General features: G+C 45.6%; 1 protein-coding gene across 1 annotated transcript in view; it reads left to right on the top strand.

Moving 5' to 3' along the window:
* Positions 1-21,605, top strand: part of EBF4 (EBF family member 4) — a 208,346-nt gene that overhangs the window by 59,924 nt on the left and 126,817 nt on the right. Inside the window, exons 2-5 of the mRNA XM_073562825.1 lie at positions 860-1,016; positions 1,230-1,293; positions 2,245-2,300; positions 13,279-13,352. Coding sequence (XP_073418926.1) covers positions 860-1,016; positions 1,230-1,293; positions 2,245-2,300; positions 13,279-13,352 — 351 coding nt within the window. The remainder of the gene's footprint in view (positions 1-859; positions 1,017-1,229; positions 1,294-2,244; positions 2,301-13,278; positions 13,353-21,605) is intronic.

A 21,605-nucleotide genomic window follows, 5' to 3' on the forward strand; every position in this document is an offset into this window, starting at 1 on the left:
GCTGCATAGTATGTCCCACTTTCTGATTTGTAAAGGTTGGGAGGTACAGTTATAGTTTGACATTGCTGTACTGCGCGACCTCTCACTTCTGTGACAGTCTCCTCTGTGTTCTCCAGGCTGTGAAGGTGCAGATGTTGGTTGCTCTACACCCCAATATACACAGTCTATTCTCCCACAATAACAGAGCGCTGAGAATTCTGCTGAAAAACAAACTGGGGGGGGTTATTGGCCCAGACACACCGAGCACAGCACAGCAGAGAAAATCACAACAGAGCACAACACAACAGAGCACAGTACAGCAGAGTAAAAATTGTCATTGACCTGCCTTTCCATGAAAAAGCCATAATGGATGCCTCCTCCTCTAACTGTGGACCCCTCACCCAATATCTATACATTCACTGTGAGGAGTAATTTTCTTGTGCTTAGAAGGAGTATCGTGAAGGCAGAGGCATCGATCAGAGCGAGCAACAAATACCCAGATGGATGCAGCTGCAAATTACAACGTATCACATGCCATTCCTCGCTCTGATTTATTGTATTCAATAGGGTCTTAAAGATGCAGTATGTCCAGGAAGACTTGTGGTGAGCCATTCCCCTTAGTAAAGTGCAGGGGGCACTTCTTCATGTAAGGGGCACTCCTCCAGTGTTGAGGGCACTCTTCCTGTGTGGGGGAACTTCTCCAGTGTCTCCCTCATTAACCCCTATAGTGTGAGGTACACTCTTCCAATGTGGGTGACTCCTCCACTTCTAAAGGTGCCAGGTCATATGTTGTTTTTAGCATGTATGTGTTAACCCTTTCTACTTGCATTTCTGCACAATGACAGATCGGCCATGTGTCCCCCCTCTTGTCTCCTCACAGTGGCATTGGTCTGGCCAGAGCTCACTTCGAGAAGCAACCACCCTCAAACCTAAGAAAATCCAACTTCTTCCATTTCGTCTTGGCGCTTTATGACCGTCAGGGAAAGCCGGTGGAAATCGAGAGGACGTCGTTCATTGACTTCGTAGAAAAAGACAAAGTAAGATGTGTAGTATGACTGGGGTGTAATGAATGGGCTGGGGCTCAAACTAAAGACTGATGTCGCTACCAACTGCTACAAGTTCTCAAGTAATTGGGGATCTTGATCTGACAACCCTAATCCCTGCCGCTTCCTGTTGTCAAGATAGCCACTGAGAGCCTGAGGCATTATTATATAGAGCTGCGCTTTACTCACATCTTCTCTACTACACAGGAACAAAGTGGCGAGAAAACCAACAATGGCATCCATTACCGACTGCAGCTCCTCTACAGTAATGGTAAGAAGCTGACTGCCTGCTTCCAGACATGTCCAGTCCATAGTGCCCAACTCTGTTTTTTCCAATCTCAAGCATGTCCAGTCCATGGTGGTCATCTCTGATTTTCCCAATCTCGGTTATGTCCAGTCCATAGTGCCCAACTCTGTTTTGTCCAATCTCAAGCATGTCCAGTCCATGGTGGCCATCTCTGATTTTCCCAATCTTGGGCATGTCCAGTCCATAGTGGCCAAATCTGCTTTGCCCAATCTCAGGCATGTTCAGTCCATAATGACCACCTCCGATTTGTTTGATCCAAGATATATCCAGCCCATAGTAGCCAACTCCGATTTGCCTAATCTCAGGTCCAGTCCAAAGTGGCCACCTTCGATTTGTCCTATTCCAGGCATGTCCAGTCCATAGTGGCCACCTCTAATTTGCCCACTCTGAAGGGTGTCCAGTCCATAGTTGCCTCCTCTGATTTGTACCCTCTGTCATTCCCAGTCCATAGTTGCCACCTCTGATTTGTACCCTCTGTCATTCCCAGTTCATAGTGGCCACAGCTCATTTGTCTGATCACAGGCATGTTTAGTCCATAATGGCCACCTCTGATTTGCACACTGTCAGGCATGTCCAGTCCACAGTAATCACCTCTGATTTGCCCACTCTCAAGCATGTCCAGTCTATAGTGATCTCCCCCGATATGGCAACTCTCAGGCATGTCCAGTCCATAGTGATCACCTCCAATTTGCCCATTCTCAGGCATGTCCAGTCCACAGTGATCACCTCCAATTTGCCCGATCTTAGGCATTGTTAGTCAGTGCCGGTACGGTTTCCAGGCATTGGTAATTAGTACTTCCTGATGTGTAGGTAAAATAATACTGTTATACTATGGCTCTGTCAGTTATGTTAGGACTGTGTTTTTGGCACTGGAATAATGATATAGCGAATGATACAATGATTTGTATCCCCCAGGTCTCAGGACAGAGCAGGATCTCTACATACGACTCATCGACTCCATGTCCAAGCAGGTAGGTTGTCCACCTTCTGTCTCAGACTTTGGGAAAGTTTTGCCCTAGTAGTTCTCCAGATGTTAAGGGCTGTTCAATATATCATCTGTAGCAAACTTTATATTCTGTTTCCCAGAAATGTAGTCAGAGACCCGCCCCATGAGTCATGGCCTTGCCCCTGAATATACCATCACTGGTTACTTCTCTGTTCTAAAAAAAAATGACCTCATTATAATGCAAATTCTCCATGTTGTCTTTTTTTCCCTTGTTTTATCATTAATGTGTCAGAAGGAGGTAATCAAAGCATTAGATAAAGTCACCTTAGTGTCAGGTGGAGGTCATTAGCAGGTCATGCGGAGATAATCGGAGAGTCAGGAGGTGGTCATCAAGGTGTCAGGCAGAGGTATTCAGAGGGTCAGGCAATTGTCAACAGAGGGCCAGGCGGAGGTCATTGGGGAGTCAGGCGGAGGTCATCAAGGGGTCAGGCGGAAGCCATCTGAGTATTAGATGAAGGTCATCAGAAGGTCAGGCGGAGGTAATCAGAGAGTCAGGTGGAGGTCATCAGATGGCCAGGAGGATGTAATAAGAGTGTCAGGGGAAGGTCATTAGAGATGTAGGCAGAGGTCATCAAGGGGTCAGGCAGAAGCCATCAAAGCATCAGCTGGAGGTCATCAGAGTGTCAGGCGGAGGTCATCAGATTGCTAAATGAGCTCATCAGAATGTTAGTCAAAGGTCATCAAAGTTTCAGGCAGAAGCATTATTATTATTATTATTTATTTCTATAGCGCCATTAATGCCATGGTGCTGTACATGAGAAGGGGGGTTACATACAAATTACAGATATCATTAACAGTTAACATATTTACAATGACGGACTGGTACAGAGGGGAGAGGACCCTGTCCTTGCGGACCTACATTCTACGGGATAGGGGGTGCAGCAGCTCTGGTGGTGGTGAGGCGGCAGAATGGTTATTGCAGGCTGTATGCTTTCCTTAAAAGATGGGTTTTCAGGTTCCGTTTGAAGGATCTGAGGGTGGTGGATAATCGGACGTGTTGAGGCATGGCATTCCAGAGGAGAGGGGATATTCGGGAGAAATCTTGGAGGCGGTTGTTTGAGGAACGAATAAGTGTGGAGGAAAGTAGGAGGTCTTGGGAGGATCGAAGATTACGTGAGGCAAGATTTTGGGAGATTAGTTCAGAGATATAGGGAGGGGAAAGGTTGTGGATGGCTTTGTAGGTCAGTGTTAGTAGTTTGATCTGGATGCATTGGGGAATTGGGATTTGCAGAGGGGGGAGACAGGGGAGTAGAGAGGAGAGAGGTGGATTAGTCGGGCAGCAGATTTGAGGACAGACTGGAGTGGTGCAAGAGAGTTAGCAGGGAGGCCACAGAGGAGAGTGTTGCAGTAGTCAAGGCGGGAGATGATGAGGGCATGTACAAGAGTTTTACTAGATTGAGGGCTGAGGAAGGGATGGATTCTAGAAATATTTTTGAGTTGGAGGTGACAGGAGGTGGCAAGAGATTGGACGTGTGGTTTGAAGGACAGGGCAGAGTCGAGAGTTACTCCGAGACAGTGGATTTCACGTGCGGGAGAGAGCGTGATGCCGTTTACCATAATAGATAGATCGGGTAGGGAAGATATGTGAGATGGAGGAAAGATAATGAGTTCAGTTTTGTCTACATTGAGTTTTAGGAAGCGAGAGGTGAAAAGGGAGGATATGGTTGATAGACACTCCAGGATTCTGGACAGCAGAGAGGTGACATCTGGGCCAGAGACATAGATCTGAGTGTCATCTGCATACAGGTTGTACTGGAAGCCATGGGACTTTGAGTTGTCCTAGGCCAAGAGTATAGATAGAAAAAAGTAGGGGCCCCAGGACAGAGCCTTGGGGACTCCAACAGAGAGGATGGGATGAGGAAGTAGTGTGGGAGTGGGAAACGCTGAATGTGCGGTCAGAAAGGTATGAGGAAATCCAGGACAGGGCAAGATCTTTGATGCCAAGGTAAGAAAGAATCTGTAGCAGTAGGCAGTGGTCAACTGTGTCAAAGGCAGAGGACAGGTCAAGAAGGAGGAGGATGGAGAATTGTCCGTTAGCTTTGGCTGTTAGTAAGTCATTAGTAATTTTGGTCAGGGCAGTTTCAATGGAGTGGTGGGGGGTGGAAGCCAGATTGTATGATGTCAAGGAGGGCGTTAGATGAGAGGTGGGAGGAAAGTTGAGCATGGACATGCTGTTCAAGGAGTTTGGAAGCAAACGGGAGCAGTGATATGGGGCGATAGCTGGGCAGAGCAGTTGGGTCAAGGTTTGGTTTTTTGAGGATGAGTGTTATGGTGGCATGTTTGAAGGCAGAGGGGCAGGTACCAGAAGTTAGGGATAGGTTGAAGAGATGGGTTAGGGCCGGAATGATCATGTTAGCGAGGTTGGGGAGCAGGTGGGAAGGGATGGGGTCAAGTGCACAGGTGGTGAGGTGTGATTTGGAAAGGAGATGAGTAAGCTCTCCTTCAGTGATGTTGGAGAGGGAGGTTATTAGGGAAGGGCAGAGGTCTGGTATGTGGAACGGTTGGAGTGGTGGAACTGTAAAGGATTGCCTTGTTTGGTCGATCTTGTTTTCGAAGTAGGTGGCAAAGTCCTCAGCAGAGATGAGAGAAGAGAGAGTTGAATGTGCTGAACAGTTGTTTAGGGTTGTGGGATAATGAAGATACAAGGTTTGTGTAATAGGTCTGTTTAGCAGAGGTGATGGCTAATTTAAAGGCAAGTGTAGCTTGTTTGAAAGCAGTGAAGTCTTCTGGCAGGCGTGTTTTCTTCCAACGCCGCTCCGCGACTCTGGATGCTTGTCAAAGTATTTTGGTGAGGTTGTTGTGCCAGGGTTGCCTATTGGTTTGTCGCACTTTGCCATGCATGAGAGGAGCGACTGAGTCTATGGCTGATGTGAGGGTGGCGTTGTACAAAGCGGTGGCACTGTCAGTGTTGTGGAGTGAAGATTTGGAGGACATAGGATGTTGGTCAGAATCACTATATGTTGCTAATTGTAAGACAACTGGGCAACATAAAAGGAAGCAAATAGTAAAAATGTAAAAAAAAAAAAAAAAAAAAATTTGAAGTAAAGTTTGAAAAACTATTTGGCACTAAAAATGCTGTTTTATGTATAAACTAGAGTAAAAAAAAAGTGCCTGTGTGTTATCCCCGCACCGGTAATGACCGCACTATAAAACTACCATAACCCAAATGATGAAAACAATTTACAGGAATACAATAAAAAAAAGCCAATATTGTCCAAAGAAATGATCAAAATGTGCATAGAAAAAAATATATAACGTGCTCTCAGTGAGAGAAGCAAAATAGGAATCTTGTGGGTATGATACCTTTTAATGGCTAACAAATAATAGTGAATGATGTTACAAAGCAAGCTTTCGGGACTGCTTATGTCCCTTCATCAGGCTATATAAAACAAAATATTTGAAGAAACCTTATTTATATACAGTGGAGGGCAAAGGCAAGATGTGATACATGGTCATTTCAATAAACAAACACTGAGCTTGAAGAGAGAATCCTTAATTAGGTAAAATTAGATAAGTGGTGTGAAAGTTCTGTGCGATCAAAGGGCTATTTGGTGGAAATAGCTCAGATATGGTAATGATGTCACTGGACCAGTAGATGACATCATAGCAGTGTTCAGGTCACCAGGTGGACGTGGGCTTATTTCATCATTATATGAAGTAATGGTAGAGGATGATGATGTCACTGGACGAGTTGATGACATCATTGCAGTGTTCAGGTCACCAGGTGGACATGGGCTTATTTCATCATTATATGAGGTAATGTTAGAGGTCGATGATGTCACTGGACCAGGAGAATGACATCATAGCAGTGTTCAGGTCACCAGGTGGACATGGGCTTATTTCATCATTATATGAGGTAATGTTAGAGGTCGATGATGTCACTGGACCAGGAGATGACATCATTGCAGTGTTCAGGTCACCAGTTGGGACATGGGCTTATTTCATCATTATATGAGGTAATGTTAGAGGTCGATGATGTCACTGGACCAGGAGAATGACATCATAGCAGTGTTCAGGTCACCAGTTGGGACATGGGCTTATTTCATCATTATATGAGGTAATGTTAGATGTCGATGATGTCACTGGACCAGTAGATGACATCATTGCAGTGTTAAGATCACCAGGTGGACATGGGCTTATTTTAGCATTATATGAGGTAATAGTAGAGGTCGATGATGTCGCTGGACCAGTAGATGACTTCATTGCAATGTTCAGGTCACCAGGTGGACATGGGCTTATTTTAGCATTATATGAGGTATTGGTAGAGGTCGATGATGTCACTGGACCAGGAGATGACATCATTGCAGTGTTCAGGTCACCAGATGGGACATGGGCTTATTTTAGCGTTATATGAGGTAATGGTAGATGTCGATGATGTCGCTGGACCAGTAGATGACTTCATTGCAATGTTCAGGTCACCAGGTGGACATGGGCTTATTTTAGCATTATATGAGGTAATGGTAGAGGTCGATGATGTCGCTGGACCAGGAGATGACATCATTGCAGTGTTCAGGTCACCAGGTTGACATGGGCTTATTTTAGCATTATATGAGGTAATGGTAGAGGTGGATGATGTCACTGGACCAGGAGATGACGACATAGCAGTGTTCAGGTCACCAGGTGGACATGGGCTTATTTCAGCATTATATGATGTAATGGTAGAGGTGGATGATGTCACTGGACCAGGAGATGACATCATTGCGATGTTCAGGTCACCAGGTGGACATGGGCTTATTTCAGCATTATATGAGGTAATGGTAGAGGTGGATGATGTCACTGGACCAGGAGATGACATCATTGCAGTGTTCAGGTCACCAGGTGGGACATGGGCTTATTTCAGCATTATATGAGGTAATGGTAGAGGTGGATGATGTCACTGGACCAGGAGATGACATAATTGCAGTGTTCAGGTCACCAGGTGGGACATGGGCTTATTTCAGCATTACATGAGGTAATGGTCGAGGTCGTTGATGTCGCTGGACCAGGAGATGACATCATTGCAATGTTCAGGTCACCAGGTGGGACATGGGCTTATTTCATCATTATATGAGGTAATGGTAGAGGTCGATGATGTCGCTGGACCAGGAGATGACATCATTGCAGTGTTCAGGTCACCAGGTGGGACATGGGCTTATTTCAGCATTACATGAGGTAATGGTCGAGGTCGATGATGTCGCTGGACCAGGAGATGACAGCATTGCAGTGTTCAGGTCACCAGGTGGGACATGGGCTTATTTCAGCATTACCTGAGGTAATGGTCGACGTCGATGATGTCGCTGGACCAGGAGATGACGACATAGCAGTGTTCAGGTCATCAGGTGGGACATGGGCTTATTTCAGCATTATATGATGTAATGGTAGAGGTGGATGATGTCGCTGGACCAGGAGATGACATCATTGCAGTGTTCAGGTCACCAGGTGCACATGGGCTTATTTTAGCATTATATGAGGTAATGGTAGAGGTCGATGATGTCGCTGCACCAGGAGATGACATCATTGCAGTGTTCAGGTCACCAGGTGGACATGGGCTTATTTCATCATTATATGAGGTAATGGTAGAGGTCGATGATGTCGCTGGACCAGTAGATGACTTCATTGCAATGTTCAGGTCACCAGGTGGACATGGGCTTATTTTAGCATTATATGAGGTATTGGTAGAGGTCGATGATGTCGCTGCACCAGGAGATGACATCATTGCAGTGTTCAGGTCACCAGATGGGACATGGGCTTATTTTAGCGTTATATGAGGTAATGGTAGAGGTCGATGATGTCGCTGGACCAGTAGATGACTTCATTGCAATGTTCAGGTCACCAGGTGGACATGGGCTTATTTTAGCATTATATGAGGTAATGGTAGAGGTCGATGATGTCGCTGGACCAGGAGATGACATCATTGCAGTGTTCAGGTCACCAGGTTGACATGGGCTTATTTTAGCATTATATGAGGTAATGGTAGAGGTGGATGATGTCACTGGACCAGGAGATGACGACATAGCAGTGTTCAGGTCACCAGGTGGACATGGGCTTATTTCAGCATTATATGATGTAATGGTAGAGGTGGATGATGTCACTGGACCAGGAGATGACATCATTGCGATGTTCAGGTCACCAGGTGGACATGGGCTTATTTCAGCATTATATGAGGTAATGGTAGAGGTGGATGATGTCACTGGACCAGGAGATGACATCATTGCAGTGTTCAGGTCACCAGGTGGGACATGGGCTTATTTCAGCATTATATGAGGTAATGGTAGAGGTGGATGATGTCACTGGACCAGGAGATGACATAATTGCAGTGTTCAGGTCACCAGGTGGGACATGGGCTTATTTCAGCATTGCATGAGGTAATGGTCGAGGTCGTTGATGTCGCTGGACCAGGAGATGACATCATTGCAATGTTCAGGTCACCAGGTGGGACATGGGCTTATTTCATCATTATATGAGGTAATGGTAGAGGTCGATGATGTCGCTGGACCAGGAGATGACATCATTGCAGTGTTCAGGTCACCAGGTGGGACATGGGCTTATTTCAGCATTACATGAGGTAATGGTCGAGGTCGATGATGTCGCTGGACCAGGAGATGACAGCATTGCAGTGTTCAGGTCACCAGGTGGGACATGGGCTTATTTCAGCATTACCTGAGGTAATGGTCGACGTCGATGATGTCGCTGGACCAGGAGATGACGACATAGCAGTGTTCAGGTCATCAGGTGGGACATGGGCTTATTTCAGCATTATATGATGTAATGGTAGAGGTGGATGATGTCACTGGACCAGGAGATGACGACATAGCAGTGTTCAGGTCATCAGGTGGGACATGGGCTTATTTCAGCATTATATGATGTAATGGTAGAGGTGGATGATGTCACTGAACCAGGAGATGACATCATTGCGATGTTCAGGTCACCAGGTGGACATGGGCTTATTTCAGCATTATATGAGGTAATGGTAGAGGTGGATGATGTCACTGGACCAGGAGATGACATCATTGCAGTGTTCAGGTCACCAGGTGGGACATGGGCTTATTTCAGCATTACCTGAGGTAATGGTCGACGTCGATGATGTCGCTGGACCAGGAGATGACGACATAGCAGTGTTCAGGTCATCAGGTGGGACATGGGCTTATTTCAGCATTATATGATGTAATGGTAGAGGTGGATGATGTCACTGGACCAGGAGATGACGACATAGCAGTGTTCAGGTCATCAGGTGGGACATGGGCTTATTTCAGCATTATATGATGTAATGGTAGAGGTGGATGATGTCACTGGACCAGGAGATGACATCATTGCGATGTTCAGGTCACCAGGTGGACATGGGCTTATTTCAGCATTATATGAGGTAATGGTAGAGGTGGATGATGTCACTGGACCAGGAGATGACATCATTGCAGTGTTCAGGTCACCAGGTGGGACATGGGCTTATTTCAGCATTATATGAGGTAATGGTAGAGGTGGATGATGTCACTGGACCAGGAGATGACATAATTGCAGTGTTCAGGTCACCAGGTGGGACATGGGCTTATTTCAGCATTACATGAGGTAATGGTCGAGGTCGTTGATGTCGCTGGACCAGGAGATGACATCATTGCAATGTTCAGGTCACCAGGTGGGACATGGGCTTATTTCATCATTATATGAGGTAATGGTCGAGGTCGATGATGTCGCTGGACCAGGAGATGACATCATTGCAGTGTTCAGGTCACCAGGTGGGACATGGGCTTATTTCAGCATTACATGAGGTAATGGTCGAGGTCGATGATGTCGCTGGACCAGGAGATGACATCATTGCAGTGTTCAGGTCACCAGGTGGGACATGGGCTTATTTCAGCATTACATGAGGTAATGGTCGACATCGATGATGTCGCTGGACCAGGAGATGACATCATTGCAGTGTTCAGGTCATCAGGTGGGACATGGGCTTATTTTAGCATTATATGAGGTAATGGTAGAGGTCGATGATGTCGCTGGACCAGGAGATGACATCATTGCAGTGTTCAGGTCATCAGGTGGGACATGGGCTTATTTCAGCATTACATGAGGTAATGGTAGAGGTCGATGATGTCGCTGGACCAGGAGATGACATCATTGCAGTGTTCAGGTCACCAGGTAGGACATGGGCTTATTTCATCATTATATGAGGTAATGGTTGAGGTCGATGATGTTGCTGGACCAGGAGATGACATCATTGCAGTGTTCAGGTCACCAGGTGCACAAGGGCTTATTTTAGCATTATATGAGGTAATGGTAGAGGTCGATGATGTCGCTGCACCAGGAGATGACATCATTGCAGTGTTCAGGTCACCAGGTGGACATGGGCTTATTTTAGCATTATATGAGGTAATGGTCGAGGTCGATGATGTCGCTGCACCAGGAGATGACATCATTGCAGTGTTCAGGTCACCAGGTGGGACATGGGCTTATTTCATCATTATATGAGGTAATGGTCGAGGTCGATGATGTCGCTGCACCAGGAGATGACATCATTGCAGTGTTCAGGTCACCAGGTGGGACATGGGCTTATTTCATCATTATATGAGGTAATGGTAGAGGTCGATGATGTCGCTGCACCAGGAGATGACATCATTGCAGTGTTCAGGTCACCAGGTGGACATGGGCTTATTTCATCATTATATGAGGTAATGGTAGAGGTCGATGATGTCGTTGGACCAGTAGATGACTTCATTGCAATGTTCAGGTCACCAGGTGGGACATGGGCTTATGTTAGCATTATATGAGGTATTGGTAGAGGTCGATGATGTCGCTGCACCAGTAGATGACATCATTGCAGTGTTCAGGTCACCAGATGGGACATGGGCTTATTTTAGCATTATATGAGGTAATGGTAGAGGTCGATGATGTCGCTGGACCAGGAGATGACATCATTGCAATGTTCAGGTCACCAGGTGGACATGGGCTTATTTTAGCATTATATGAGGTAATGGTAGAGGTGGATGATTGGATGATGTCACTGGACCAGAAGATGACATCATAGCAATGTTCAGGTCACCAGGTGGACATGGGCTTATTTCATCATTATATGAGGTAATGGTAGAGGTCGATGATGTCGCTGCACCAGGAGATGACATCATTGCAGTGTTCAGGTCACCAGGTGGGACATGGGCTTATTTCATCATTATATGAGGTAATGGTAGAGGTCGATGATGTCGCTGCACCAGGAAATGACATCATTGCAGTGTTCAGGTCACCAGGTGGACATGGGCTTATTTCATCATTATATGAGGTAATGGTAGAGGTCGATGATGTCGTTGGACCAGTAGATGACTTCATTGCAATGTTCAGGTCACCAGGTGGGACATGGGCTTATTTCAGCATTATATGAGGTATTGGTAGAGGTCGATGATGTCGCTGCACCAGTAGATGACATCATTGCAGTGTTCAGGTCACCAGATGGGACATGGGCTTATTTTAGCATTATATGAGGTAATGGTAGAGGTCGATGATGTCGCTGCACCAGGAGATGACATCATTGCAGTGTTCAGGTCACCAGATGGGACATGGGCTTATTTTAGCATTATATGAGGTATTGGTAGAGGTCGATGATGTCGCTGCACCAGGAAATGACATCATTGCAGTGTTCAGGTCACCAGGTGGACATGGGCTTATTTCATCATTATATGAGGTAATGGTAGAGGTCGATGATGTCGTTGGACCAGTAGATGACTTCATTGCAATGTTCAGGTCACCAGGTGGGACATGGGCTTATTTTAGCATTATATGAGGTATTGGTAGAGGTCGATGATGTCGCTGCACCAGTAGATGACATCATTGCAGTGTTCAGGTCACCAGATGGGACATGGGCTTATTTTAGCATTATATGAGGTAATGGTAGAGGTCGATGATGTCGCTGGACCAGGAGATGACATCATTGCAGTGTTCAGGTCACCAGGTGGACATGGGCTTATTTTAGCATTATATGAGGTAATGGTAGAGGTGGATGATTGGATGATGTCACTGGACCAGAAGATGACATCATAGCAATGTTCAGGTCACCAGGTGGACATGGGCTTATTTCAGCATTATATTTGGTAATGGTAGAGGTGGATGATGTCACTGGACCAGGAGATGACATCTTTGCTATGTTCAGGTCACCAGGTGGACTTGGGCTTATTTCAGCATTATATGAGGTAATGGTAGAGGTGGATTATGTCACTGGACCAGGAGATGACATCATTGCCGTGTTCAGGTCACCAGGTGGACATGGGCTTATTTCAGCATTATATTTGGTAATGGTAGAGGTGGATGATGTCACTGGACCAGGAGATGACATCTTTGCTATGTTCAGGTCACCAGGTGGACTTGGGCTTATTTCAGCATTATATGAGGTAATGGTAGAGGTGGATTATGTCACTGGACCAGGAGATGACATCATTGCCGTGTTCAGGTCACCAGGTAGACATGGGCTTATTTCAGCATTATATGAGGTAATGGTAGAGGTCGATGATGTCACTGGACCAGGAGATGACATCATTGCCGTGTTCAGGTCACCAGGTAGACATGGGCTTATTTCAGCATTACATGAGGTAATGGTAGAGGTGTATGATGTCACTGGACCAGGAGATGACATCTTTGCTATGTTCAGGTCACCAGGTGGACTTGGGCTTATTTCAGCATTATATGAGGTAATGGTAGAGGTCGATCATGTCGCTGGACCAGGAGATGACATCATTGCAATGTTCAGGTCACCAGGTGGACATGGGCTTATTTCATCATTATATGAGGTAATGGTCGAGGTCGATGATGTCGCTGCACCAGGAGATGACATCATTGCAGTGTTCAGGTCGCCCGAATGTAATAATTTTCCCTCTGATCTTGTTTTTCTGAATTATAAAGCTTTAATAACAGGATGAGGAGATCTGGGGATCCGGACGGATCCTGGACAGTTCTGGCTGTTGTGTATCATTCATATCTCTCGGTTTCAGGCGATCATCTACGAGGGACAGGACAAGAACCCGGAGATGTGCCGCGTCCTCCTGACTCATGAGATTATGTGCAGGTGGGTGTCCTTCATGTCCTCAAAGTGCCAGATCTCGAGTGTAGGTGAACCGGTGAGGATAACCGTGCGTCAAGATGCAGCTTTATCCTTTGACTGGAGTAGAGGATCTGACTTGTATCTGGTCACAGGGTGTCTGGATGCAGCTTTATCTGTAACTGGAGTAGAGGCTCTCATATATATCAGGTCACTGGGAGGCTGGATGCAGCTTTAGCTGTGATTGGAGCATGGGATCTTACATGAATCTGGTCACATGGCGTCTGGATGCAGCTTTATCTGTGACTGGAGTAGAGGATATGACATGTATCTGTCACAGAGCGTCTGAATGCAGCTTTAGCTGTGACTAGAGTAGAGGCTCTCACATGTATCTGGTCACATGGCGTCTGGATGCAACTTTATCTGTGACTGGAGTAGAGGATATGACATGTATCTGTCACAGAGCGTCTGAATGCAGCTTTAGCTGTGACTAGAGTAGAGGCTCTCACATGTATCTGGTCACAGGGCGTCTGGATGCAGCTCTAGCTGTGTTTGGTGTATGGGATCTGACATGTGTCTGGATGCAGCTTTAGCTGTGATGGAAGTATGGGATCTGACTTGTGTCTGGTCCCAGGGCGTCTGGATGCAGCTCTATCTGTGATTGGTGTATGGGATCTGCATGTGTCTGCATGCTGCTTTAGCTGTGATTGGAGTATGGGATTTGACATGTGTCTGTTCACACGGCATCTGGATGCAGCTTTAGCTGTGACTGGAGTAGAGGATCTGTCGTGTATCTGGTCACAGGGCGTCTCGATTCACCTTTAGCTGTCACTGGAGTAGAGCAGGGTTCCCCAACTCCAGTCGTCAAGGCCCACCAACAGGTCATGTTTTCAGGATTTCCTTAGTATTGCCCAGGTGATAATTGCTTCACCTGTACAATACAAAGGAAATCCTGAAAACATGACCTGTTGGTGGGCCTTGACGACTGGAGTTGGGGAACCCTGGAGTAGAGGATCTGACATGTATCTGGTAACACGGCATCTGGATGCAGCTTTATCTGTGACTGGAGCAAAGGCTCTGACTTCTTGAGCTGTGTTGGACTTTCTGGGGTCAGGCTGTAGACTGGATTCCTGCACCTGCCATCCGTTTTGCGCTCTTGTGCTGTGGAGCTCATCTGTAATGTTGTGTGGGGTCTCCTCCAGCGCTGTGACCAGTGCACCAGGAATTCATGTTCTCCGTGGTCCAGCATTTATGGGACATTCCCCAGATATTGGGGGGCCGCGGTGTTCAGATACTGACATCCAGTGCAGGACGGGGGAGAGGAGCGCGAGTCTCCTCCTGACGAATCATGGCCATAAATATGGCTGAACCTTCTCATGACAGTGGGGGCAAAAGTTCTCCACTGTGGATTTCCACAGATGATGGTGGCTGTAGAGTCACAGGAGGCAGAGGGGCAGAATATGAAGAGTTAAAGAATGTGTGTATGAAGAGTGTGGACAATCCACAGAGAAAAACAAGTCCTCCATCCTCATCACCAAGGTCCGGCCCTCTGCCCCCGGCGTATAACCTCAGGCTTTCTGCCCCTGACGTATAACCTCTGATCCTCTGGCTCCCCCCCAGTGTATAACATCCAGGCCTCTGCTCCCCAGTGTATAACCTCCGGCCACCTCGGTGAATAACCTCCGGCCCTCGGCCCCCCGGTGTATATCTTCCTGCTCCCTGCCCCCCCAGTTTATAACCACTGGCCCTCTGCCCCCCAGCATACAACATCTGGTTAACTGACCCGTGACGTATAACCTCTGGCCCCCTTGGTGTATGACCTCTGCCACCCTGCTCCCCGGTGTATAACATCCAGCCACCTGCAACATATGCATGGGTCAGTGATGGTAAATGGAGCAGATCTGTATTCTTCAGGCTGGTGCTGTGGTCCCCTAAGCTGGCATCCTGTAGAATGTCAAATCTGTGTCGCTCGTGATGGAGCCATGATCTGGCAGCTGTCCTGTAGAGTGTTCCTGGCTGTGGTTTTATAAAGAGTCTCTGGATCTCTTGGATGTATTGGATATTTTGGATGTCACAATGTAAATTAATACAGAGGCATATCCCCTTTTTAGTGTTCACAACCGTTCTTCAAGCAATTATTTGCAGGTCAAGCGAAGGGGTGATGAGGTTAACCTGCATTGTTTCATTATTTAATTTATCCTTCAATGTTTGCAAGTCAACAAACCGCATGGCCTGGTATAATGTGTAATCAACATATCAGAAAACTTCATTGTTCAGTGACCCTGCATCCCTGCTTTACAAAGATAACAGCACAATAAACCATAGGAGCTGATATAGGAGGTAAATATCCATTCATCAATTTACAAATATCAATTCAACCTACAAGAAGAGTCAACAGAAAGATGACAGACTATGCCTCCTGCATTGCTGAAAACAGACATCTGGATAATTAGGATAAAATGCTGTGTCGTCACACTGTTCTACCTAGTACTGTTTCGGGGTTCAATAAATGTAAATACTTATGCCCCCCCAAAAAAATTGAGAAAAGTATTCAAGCAGTGATACCTTTATTGTCTAACCAGAGAAATTATATTTGCAAGCTTTCAGGGCTCAAAAGGCCCTTCATCAGGCTGGATTACAAGTTCAATAGAGTATTGCCACACTGTTTCACCCTCATCCTGTGTTGTCTGAGTAGTGTTATGTCCACGGTGAAAGCAGAGCGGGCGTTCGGTGGGATGGGCCTTGGTCCATATGGTTTCAGTTAGAGCACCCACTGCCCCCACCGCCATGTCTTCACACATGCGCCATTTCTCTGTGGGTGATGTGATGTTGTTCGGGACTAGAGATGGGCGAACCTGAACAGTAAAGTGCAGCACCTTTACCGAACACCTACTGACACCAAACACGGACTTCACCAGGAGAGAGAGATTTGTATGTGCCGGAATGGAAACCGCAGCTGCGGATCCTCAAAAACAATTGACATGCTGCGGAAAATAAACCGCTGCATTTCCACGCGGAATGTTCCGCAGCATGTGCACAGCGGTTTTTGTTTTGCATTGGTTAAAATGGTGCTGTACACCGCACAAGAATCCGCAACGTCTGCACATGCCCGCAGCGTTCCGGGAGCCGGCAGAGGAACGACAGCCCCTCTACCCTTGGATCAGAGCGTCCACGGCGTGAAGCGGGGTCCTGATCATTGCCATGGTCACCAGAGCTAGGAAACATGCTGATCATGCTGCTGCTTCATCCCAATGATATACAAGCATGCAAAAAATTATACTCCTATAGTGGGACAAAGTAAAAAAGTAAAAGAAAAATGTTTTTAAATAATTGTAAAAACATTTCAATTTTTTTTTTTTTTTTAAATCAAGATATTGTATCTATAAATAAATATTTGTATGAAAAAAATCTAATCAATAAAAGTACACATAGTTAGTATCGCCGCGACCACAATGACGCGACCTATAAAACTGCCCCACTAGTTCACCCTTTAGTAAACACCTTAAAAAATGAATAAAAACAAGGCAAAAACCAATGCTTTAAAAATGGAACTGCTGAAAACGTCATCTTGTCTACAAGAAACAAGCCGATCCATACAGCTCCATCAGCGGAAAAATCAAAAACTTATATCTCTCAGCATAAAGCGATTTATTTATTTTATCTATAAAATAGTTTTTATTCTGTAAAAGCACCAAAACATAAAATATACACTGCTCAATAAAATAAAGGGAACACATAAACAACAGAATCTAGCTCCTAGTAAATGAAACTTCTGTGAAGTCAAACTGTCCACTTAGGAAGCAACACTGACTGACAATATCACATGCTGCTGTGCGAATGGAATAGACGACAGATGGAAATTATTGGCAATTATCAAGACACCCTCAATAAAGGAGTGGTTCTGCAGGTGGGGACCACAGACCACATCTCAGTACCAATGCTTTCTGGCTGATGTTTTGGTCACTTTTGAAGGTTGGTTGTGCTTTCACACTCGTGGTAGCATGAGACGGACTCTACAACACACACGAGTGGCTCAGGTAGTGCAGCTCATCCAGGATGGCACATCAATGCGAGCTCTGGCATGAAGGTTTGGTGTGTCTGTCAGCATAGTGTCCAGAGGCTGGAGGCGCGACCTGGAGACAGGCCAGTACACCAGGAGACGTGGAGGGGGATGTAGGAGGGCAACAACCCAGCAGCAGGACCACAGCCTCCGCCTTTGTGCAAGGAGGAACAGGAAACAACAACTGAGAAGAAAAGCAGTCACAAAGCCCAGGAAAAGTCAAAGACATCCTTTATTGAACAATTGACACATAGAAGGTGCAGGCTAAGAGATGGAATCAGATGGACCCCAGCATATATAAATTGCCCAGGGTAAGCTGGACCCTTATGCAGAAAAAATACACTCATAGGGCATGATGTGAAAAGTGGTCACTAAAGAATTGCACTGTATGTAGTGGGTAGAGTATAATAACAAGACTACTCAGGCCATCCTCCTAGTAGAAATACCATAATCAGGTCATATAGGGAGTAAAGGTGAAGTACCCCTGATAAATCCCCACAGACCTTGCCAGGAGAGAACCACCCACGCAAAGAAGCATATCAAGACTCCTTAAAACATACCTCAAAGAAGCGCAGTACTGCACAGGACCAGCCCCCCTTACCCCGACGCGCGTTTCGGCAGATAGTGCCTTCCTCAAGGGGCAAGGAGGAACAGGAGGAGAACTGCCAGAGCCCTGCAAAATGACCTCCAGCAGGCCACAAATGTGCATGTGTCTGCACAAACAGTGAGAAACCAACTCCATGAGGATGTCTGAGGGCCCGACGTCCACAGATGGGGATTGTGCTCACAGGGGATTGCGCTGAGCACTTACACCTGGGTTTCCATGTAAATCTCTGAAAAACATGAATCAGACGGAACCTCTGGCAGAAGATTCCCTATAATGAGACCGATTGAGGCACTGTGGACACCATAGGACCTGTGATCCGGTGGTGTCTGTCTTTTTAGGATTACATAAAAGTGCAGTCGGCCACAGTTTTGTGCCCTTCTGAAAAGAAGGACACCACTGAACAGAGGCCTGATGGAGTCCAGAGTAACTCTACTGCCTCCTTAAAGTGAATGGATCCCTCGTGGGTTTCATCTGAATCATGTCACACAGATTTAGATGGAAACACTGATGTAAGTGCTCAGCGTAGAGCGCCGGATAACTGTGATCCCAAACGTAATGTAAAATGTTTCCTATAAAAGCTTCAACTCAATTCATAAAAAAAGCAAGTCCCTAATCATCTGTCACCTCTCAATGGAAACATAGAGCGCTTCCATGTTAATGGTAACACAAAGGCTCTGTATAAGTGAAATGGCTCCTCGCCCCCCAAAAGAAATTAACCAAATTCTTCGATCCCAAATGCCCCCCTCCGTTCTGAGCCCCAGTGTGCCTAAACCACATTTAGCGACCCCATGTTTGGCATTTCTGTAGTGATGAGAGCCTGCCTAACTTACGGGTGCGTGTCTCCAAAAACACGTGCTGGGCATAACGCACTGGTCACTACAGCGTACCGGTCACTACAGCGTACCGGTCACTACAGCGTACTGGTCACTACTATGGCAGTTTGCAATTTTCACTCGGCAAAATTCATTGCTGCTTGTCACTACACCTGTAGATAATTTCCCCAATAAATAAAATCTGGGGCTAAAACAAAAGTTTGGTGGTAAAAATGTAGTTATTTTGTCTTCACTGCCCAATGGTATAAAATTCTGTGAGCCACATGTGGTGTCAATATGACCACTGCACCCCTAGATGAATTCATTGGGGAATGTAGTTTGTAAAATGAGTTCACATATATGGGGGGTTCTGTTGTTCCGGCACCTCATTGGTTCTGCCAATGTGACATGGCACCCTCATGCCATTTCAGCAATATCTGAACTCCAATATGGCGCCTCTTCCCTTCTGAGCTTTGTACTGTGCCTCAAAAATAGTATTCCCCCAGATATGGGGTATCGGCGTACTCTACAAATTGTATAGTGCAATTTCTCCTGTTACCCTTATGAAAATGGGAGTTTAAAGTGCTCACCATGCTTCTTAATACATTCCTTGAGGGGTCTAGTTTCCAAAATGGGGTCACTTGTGGGGGGTTTCCACTGTTTAAGCACATTAGGGGCTCTCCAAATAGCACATGGAGTCCACTAATGATTCCAGGAAATTTTACATTGAAAAAGTCAAATGCTTCTCCTTCCCTTCCAAGCCTTGCCGTGCGCCCAAACAGTAGTTTTCCCCTTCATATGGGGTATCGGCGTACTCAGGAAAAATTGCACGGCAACTTGCATGGTACAATTTCTCCTGTTACCCTTATGAAAATGCAACATTTGGGGATAAAATAACATTTTTGTGAAGAAAATGTGATTTTATTATTTTCACGGCTCAGCGTTATACCCATCTAAATACATTCCTTGAGTGGTCTAGTTTCCACAATGGGGTCACTTGTGGGGGGTTTCCACTGTTTAGGAACATCAGGGGCTCCGCAAATGGGACATGACGTGCTCTAATGATTCCAACAAATTTTACATTCAAAAAGTCAAATGGTGCTCCTTACCTTCCAAGCCCTGCCGTGCGCCCAAACAGTAGTTTTTTCCCTCATATTGGGTATTGGCGCACTCATGAGAAATTATACATCACTTTTTTCTGGTTTATTTTTTTGTTACCCTTGTCAAAATAAAAAAAATTGGATCTGAAGTTATTTTTTTGTGAAAAAAAAAAAAAAGTTAAATGTTCATTTTTTCTTCCGCATTCCAAAAATTCCTGTGAAGCACTTAAAGGGTTAATACATTTCTTGAATGTGGTTTTGAGCACCTTGAGGGGTGCAGTTTTTAGAATGGTGTCACTTTTAGGTATTTTCTATCATATAGACCCATCAGAGAGACTTCCAATGTGAAGTGATCCCTAAAAAAAATGGGTTTGTAAATTTTTTGTTGTAAAAATGAGAAATCGCTGGTCAACTTTTAACCCTTATAACTTCCTAACAAAAAAAATTGTTCCAAAATTGATCTGATGTAACGTATGTAACGTAAACATGTGGGAAATGTTATTTATTAGCTATTTTGTGTGACATATCTCTGTGATTTAAGGGCATGAAAATTCAAAGCTGGAAAATTGCGAAAATTTTCGCCAAATTTCCATTTTTTTCACAAACACAAGTCATACCGATGAAATGTTACCACTATCATGAAGTACAAAATGTCACGAAAAAAATTCTCATAATCACCGGGATCCATTGAAGTGTTCTAGAGTTATAACCACATAAAGTGACAGTGGTCAGAATTGTAAAAATTGGCCTGGTCAACGTACAAACCACCTTCGGGGGTAAAAGGGTTAAAAATAATAAACAGTCCTTTGGGGGTAAAGGGGTTAAAAATAATAAACACAGTTATACTCACCTAACGCCTAATTCCACTGAAGCCCTCATCTCCTGTAATAAAAAAAATAAAAAAAGCCACCATATCCCTCACCTGTCCACCATTCTGTCCCTCGCCTTAATCCATGTCTGGAGGACAACCAGTTTTCAATGGTGCTAAGATGTGACCGTCCAGGCTGAGAACCACTGATGAATGAGCTGCTGCGAATGCAGCATCCGTAAGCAGCAGTGACATAATCGAGGTTACTGATTGTCACTGATGCTGCTTTCCCTGCCAGGCAAATGAACTTTGGTGACCTCTGCAAGATCCCTGCTAGCACCATGAGAAAAAGTCTCATAGTGCAGAGACGAGTTCACCGCAGTTCAAATTCACCGCAGTGAAATTAACCCAGTGAACTGCTGTGAACTCTCCTCTGCTCTGTGAGATTTTCTCACTGGCAGGCTCAAATAAAGGTTTCACAACCCTTTGCATACCAGCTAGCTAATCTTCTACAGGGAGACCCCCTGTGGATCAAAGCCATATGGCCTGAGTCCTTTGTTCAGCCAGCTAGGAATTCATAAAGGAGTTATGGAAATGCTATACGCCCTAGCTGTACATCGTATATATTTCCAAGATCCCCAGACCAGGGCAAGTGCCTGTCTGGGTCTCAAATCATTCTAAAATGCACAGGAAGGGAGAGACATAGAATAGCCACTAGCAACTAGGTAGTAAAATTGTGTTTAGGCTCAGTATCAGGGACCCGGTCTAATCTGATGGTGCCAGAACCGCCGCCCTAGGACTGCCCAGAAAAGAGTTATGATCTTTCACAGGATTTGTGAGATTTGGCTCAAATCCACCAGTGGATTTAGGTTCAGCCCAGAGGACAGAAGAGG

Source organism: Dendrobates tinctorius, unplaced genomic scaffold (assembly GCF_039654945.1).
Source record: "Dendrobates tinctorius isolate UK_male_01 unplaced genomic scaffold, ASM3965494v1 ptg000367l, whole genome shotgun sequence".
Classification (NCBI taxonomy): Eukaryota; Metazoa; Chordata; class Amphibia; order Anura; family Dendrobatidae; genus Dendrobates; species Dendrobates tinctorius.